Source organism: Halyomorpha halys, unplaced genomic scaffold (assembly GCF_000696795.3).
Source record: "Halyomorpha halys isolate HHAL.00 unplaced genomic scaffold, Hhal_1.1 Scaffold2786.1, whole genome shotgun sequence".
Classification (NCBI taxonomy): domain Eukaryota; kingdom Metazoa; phylum Arthropoda; class Insecta; order Hemiptera; family Pentatomidae; genus Halyomorpha; species Halyomorpha halys.
In genome coordinates this window covers 1-5773 of record NW_027109239.1, presented here as the reverse complement: position 1 = coordinate 5773, position 5773 = coordinate 1, and the positions used below count along the sequence as shown (strand labels likewise).

Here is a 5773-nt window from a genome sequence, read left to right as displayed (position 1 = left end):
TTTATACATCAAAATATACTATTTACACAAAAAGAGCATATTACAATATATATATAAAACTTAATGTAATATATATTACCGCCATGGGCCTGTAAGACAAAAAATTTCATCGAGTATACGAAAAAAAGAAAAAAAAAAAAGTATTGATTATTCATTATAAGGAGGTCCCCTCACCTCCGGATTTTTCTAGTAGGACCATATAGAATGGACATCTCACAAAACGAAATTAGTATTCCACTGAATCCTTAAACTACCACAGGTAGAAAAAGGTAATACTCAACCTGAATTATGTTTTTCCATACGTCAAGCAACTGCTAAAATTTATTGTTTCTTATTCTGTTTTAGAGGGACCGGAAATAAAACCTTTATTGATTATTAACGCGTCATAACATTGCGTTGAGCAACAAAGTGCGCCCCAGCACCTCGTATATTTACAAAATATCAATCTACAAAATATCATATATCAATCAGTCTTTAGAATGGAGCACTGCTCCAGTTAAAGAACAAGTTTTGAAAACTAAAGTATATAGTTTGATTGTAATAATATTATTTCTATTGGGGTTATGAAAAAACTCCCCAAAAAAACCTTATTGATCACTAATCCAGAGCCACTGCTAAAGATAGTTTCGGAATTATAGCCGATCCTGATTTCTAATTAGTTATTATCTTATGCTCACCCTTAACATGATCTCTCCCCTCTACCTGTTATCGCTTTGCTAGTTTCCGCGGCTAGCTCCTTTGTGATATAACGGTTTTCACCCGTTAGTCTCATCCTATCTAATCATCTTCCATGTCTAATACCTTTCCTTTATAAACTTTTTTTTTTAAATAATTTACTTATTGTTATTAACAACTGTATAAAATTATATGCAACAAGTAAATTCGCTGTAGGTGACATAGTGCCATGATACAAACGTGTGGAGAATCTACCCATTGATAGAACTCCAATAACATTTCTAGAGTAGAAGATCTCGAGGCCATCTTCTTTTCAGACGCCTAGGAGGATAATGAAGGAGAAGCCAGGTTAGAAACAAGTGGATTTGGGTGGTAGGGAAGTTTATTAGGGAAGAAATGTTATCTAGTTCTGGTCAATTCAGCAGCATATGGGACATTGAGGTCCTTATGGATGACTTGATTTGTGACAAAGTAAGGAGCATTAAGGATTTTGGACAGTGAGGATTGGATTCGGGAGGAATTTGATGGTGTAGTGGAGCCCCAAGCTCAACTCCGTATGTCCAGATAGGGCTTATAATAGTCATGTAGATCAGTTTTTGTAATGAATTGGCAATTTACACCGTTTGTCTAGTAAATGTTGTAATAGTAGGAATCGACGAGCAGCTTCCTGTCTTTTCAGTCTTGTATGAGGATTCCATGTCAGTCGTTTGTCTAGATGTAGTCCTAAGTAATGGATCTGTTTGACAGGAATAAGTGGGGTATTATTAAAGGATACTGTAGGGCAAGAAGTCATGGGTTTACGACGAAGCGTAAATGTGATTTGGTGGGATTTATTGGAATTAATTTTAATCCTCCAGTTTTGGCACCATTCTTCAAGGGTGGCGATGTGGGATTGGAGGGTTTGGGATACAATGTAAGGATCATTGTACACTGACAATAGATATGTGTCATCGGCATATGTGGTGAGGATAGTTTTAGGATGGGTTGGGATGTTAGCTATGAAAATTGTATAAAGGATAGGACTAGGATAAAGGATACTACCCTGAGGTACACCAGCAGACTGACGGAATAGGAATGAATAAGCGCTGTTGTGATTTATTTGAAGTAATCTATTGGAGAGATAAAAATAGATAATGAGGAAGTATGTAGGGGGTAGGAATTTACGGATCTTGTATAGCAGTCCAGGGTGCCAGACTCGATCAAAAGCCTGTTTTACATCAAGAAAGACTCCTTAGCAGTATATTCCACACTCCAGTGAAGACCAGACAACATCAACCACACGATGGCATTGCTGTTTAGTGGAGTGGGATGTTCGGAATCCAAACTGGTGATCTGGGATTATGTGGTTAGAATCAAGGATAGGGTACAGGCGTTTTAAAATGAGTTTCTCAAGAATTTTGCCCTTGATAGGTAACAGAGAGATAGGACGGTAGGAGAATGGGTATTCTGGCGTCTTTTGAGGTTTGGGAATCATTTTGATTATCGATAATTTCCATGGGTCAGGAAAATTGTAGATGTAGGTGAGGAATAGAACAGATTTTCGAGGAAAATGTTTAAGAATATGGGATGTAATTAGGTCATATCCGGGAGCTTTGCGGGAAGGTAACTTCTGAATGATGTTGGATATCTCTGAAGGATAAAATGCTTTAGGAGGAAGGGTCATTTGGAGTGGAATATTTAATTCTTCTTCAATGTATTCGATGTGGGTTGGATTAAGGATGTCAGGGTATGGAACAAATATTTTAGGAAGGTGCTGACTGAACACCTGTTTTTTCATCATTCGATTTTGTCCATGTTTGTGATTCAGTAAGAAGAGGGTGATAAAAAATGTTTAAGTTAAGAAGCTTCTTAGTGGTGGTCCATAAAGATTTGTTAGTAGTCATGAGGTTTTGAGTTAAGTTAGTTAAATTTTGTATTTTGAATTTTTTAAGTTCTGTTTTGGGTTTGTTTGTCAATGTAGTATTATATGTTTTACCTGTTGGGTATCTAGTCCTGTGCCACTTTGCTCTTACTCTGCATTTTTCTTTTAATAAGATGCAAATGTGTTATGGCAAGTTAGTATTTATGGTATTTTTAATCTTACTGGTCGTTGTGTTGTCGTATATGCAAATTCTTATAGATTCTGTGAAGTTTTATAAACTGAACACACATTGTCGAGGCCTTCTGGACCATCAGAATCAAGAAGAAATGAAACCACCTCGACAGTATGAAAACTATTTTCTTTTTAGTCTATTATTAAATTCTTTTCATTATTATTACTCCTCCTTCACAACCCATTTGGGTCTTTTGTGAGTTATCTCTTTCTAGCCTAGAAATCTTACAGGATTTTGATTTTTCTAATAAATCCCATCAGGTCTTTTGGGATAATTTTAGTCAAGTTCTTATTGTCTAATTAAAATATTATAATCTGTAAAAGCCAAAGGCTTTTTTATTTATTAATTTTTTTCCTAAGGCAATCCATGTCGAAGGTGACGTCGCCCGGTTATCTACAGGTGACCAACCTATTATAACCATGGTTGGGATTCAAGTTTTTGATTTTGAGGGACTGCCACTTAATGAAAAAGTCAACACCCCAAAGCTGGATTCAAACTGGCACAGACCTTAGATCACGAGACTAATGCCTAACCCCTGAGCTCCAGTGTGGACCCAAAGGCTTTACATTCACACAGTATATGCTCAGACTTTTCTTCATCATCTAAGCAAAGATGACATGTGGAATCTTTCACTATTTTCATCTTCTTGAGATGATATTTTAACGGAAAATTAAAAGGGAGACCTGTTATTTTTCTCAACTTATTCCTTTCCAGATTTAGGTAAAATTTTGGCTTTTCCTTTCCTTTTACATTTACGAAGAGCTTATGTGATTTCATCCCAAGCTTTTTAGTCCAGTATATTTCCTTTTTTTCTGTTCCTCGAGATTCTTCTTCCTGATTACCTGATATCTCCTTCCTTATCATACTAATAGACATACTACTGTATAATTCAGGGCCTAATAATAAATTATTTTATACTTCTTATTTATCCATTTTTTATAACTAGTAACAAAAGGAGATGGTGGATTTTTTTTAAATGATCAAAATTAAAGGTACTTAAGGGGAAGTTTTTCTTTTTCGAATTTGGCATTCAAGCCCTGTAAGGCTTTTTTAATTATGGGGATAAAACCAAGCTGATATTATAGATTATTTGATTGTACATTGGTATAGAGAGAATCAAAATCATTAGAATCATTTTTTTGAGAAAATTGAAAACAAATTATAGAAAGTGACACTTTTGGTCATTAAGTGTTATTGAAAAAGTTTCTTTAACATCACAGCCAGATTCTCACCTTAAATAGTTGTATACAACTTTTTTACTAGGCTAGTAACAGCTTAACTTGGATCTTTATACAGAGACAGACACACAGGCCATTTTTATTTGTGTGTAACTCAAAAAGTATATATTTTAGAGTAAATTAAGTAAATATTTATTTGAATTATAACTCAATTCCCCCCCAAAAAGAAAAAAAAATGGAGTTATTATATTATATAGAAACAGCTTACTTGACTTTGCACAATTATTTTGGTTGTTTTAATAATGAACCTTATAAATTCAGCAGAATAAAAAATTGAGTCCCTCAAATATGTTTCATACTTAAAGATATATATGGAGTCCAAAAATTGAATAAAAAAGAAATTAATCTAAAAAATTTTTCATTTTTTAAAGATTTATTTTAATGATTCTGAAACAATTTTTTATGACTTATTATTTAATGAAATAGAACATCATTGATTTAAATAGTAAACATTATGTAATAACTTGCAGTGTTTTTGTTGTAACCTCCACCAGAATAGTTCATTTTCTATTAATTGAAGATTCTTTTATAGAAGCATATTTTTACCAATTATCATAAACTTAATTATACATCATAATTCAAAATAGGTTCCTCATCCTAATTAACTGATGAGGTGGCTAAGATATTAAATGAAAATAAATTAATTACTATTTCAAAAAATCTTAATAAAACATGCTATTCTCATAAATTTTTTATTGTTTTATTTCAGAACAGAACCTGGTTTTATCAGACAAATGATCCTGTAAATTTTATTCGAAAGCTGCTTAATGAAATTGGTTTTAATCATGTTTATTGTTATCTGAAAGAGACCAGTACAGTTTTTCCTTCCTGGGAAGCATATTTGGGTAAGGTAGAACATACTCTGAAAAATCATTTTTGAGGATTTTTTTCTTCTGTCTTCATATTTTAATTTCACTTAAAACAGTAAATATAACTGAATATGTTATTAAATGTCTTTATCCATTAAAACAATTCTTTAGGATTAAAATTAATAAGTTAAATAACAATAATGTAAAAAAAAAATTGAATATGTTTAATCAAAAATAAAAAAAAAAAAAGGCTGTCACATAATAATAGTAATGTACAATTGAACTACAATATCTATTACTCCAACTAAGGCATGCTATTTCATTAACTTTGTGATTAATAGGTGACAAATGTTACAAAAGTAGTAGAGATGTGGTACTATTAGTTTACAATGCTTGTGAAAGTTCAATACTAAATCACAATCTTTGAACTTAACCTATAGAACAAATTTATTGGAGTAACATTTGACTCTAATAACTTTTTTTATGAATAATAATTAGCAGTTAATTACACTAAGCAATTGAAAAATGACATTTTTTTCAAATGATTATACCAGCAAGTTAGATAGGCATTGATAAATGTCCCATCCTCTTATGTAGAGCTTTATTTAGGCTTGGATTATAATATCAAAATTTGGTTCTATGCAGTGACAGAACCATAAGGAGTTGTAAAGAATGGAAATTTACCCACTTTTCCCCAAAAATAACCACTAAGAAAAAAATAATAAATAAAAAATACAGCTAAGTTTAAAATATACTCCCAGTAAAAATATTGAGTAATAATAATAGATGGTTTTTAAAATTTTGTTAATTAAAGTTTTCAAAATTAAATTCAGCAATAAATTTCCAAATGTAATTATATAATGTCAATAGTAATCACTTTGTTTTATTAGAATTTATATAGAAGAAGAGCGAAAAATAACGATCGACCAGTGGCAGCAGCGTTGGGAGGCTGCAGATT

At 32.1% G+C, this 5773-nt stretch overlaps 1 protein-coding gene across 1 annotated transcript in view; it reads left to right on the top strand.

Moving 5' to 3' along the window:
• The window catches only part of LOC106691703 (juvenile hormone acid O-methyltransferase), a gene marked incomplete at its 3' end in the record, with an annotated part of 19656 nt that extends 14805 nt beyond the window's left edge, over nucleotides 1-4851 (top strand). The window contains 1 exon segment of the mRNA XM_067047446.1: nucleotides 4716-4851. Coding sequence (XP_066903547.1) covers nucleotides 4716-4851 — 136 coding nt within the window.
• Between the last annotated feature and the right edge of the window lie 922 nt (nucleotides 4852-5773).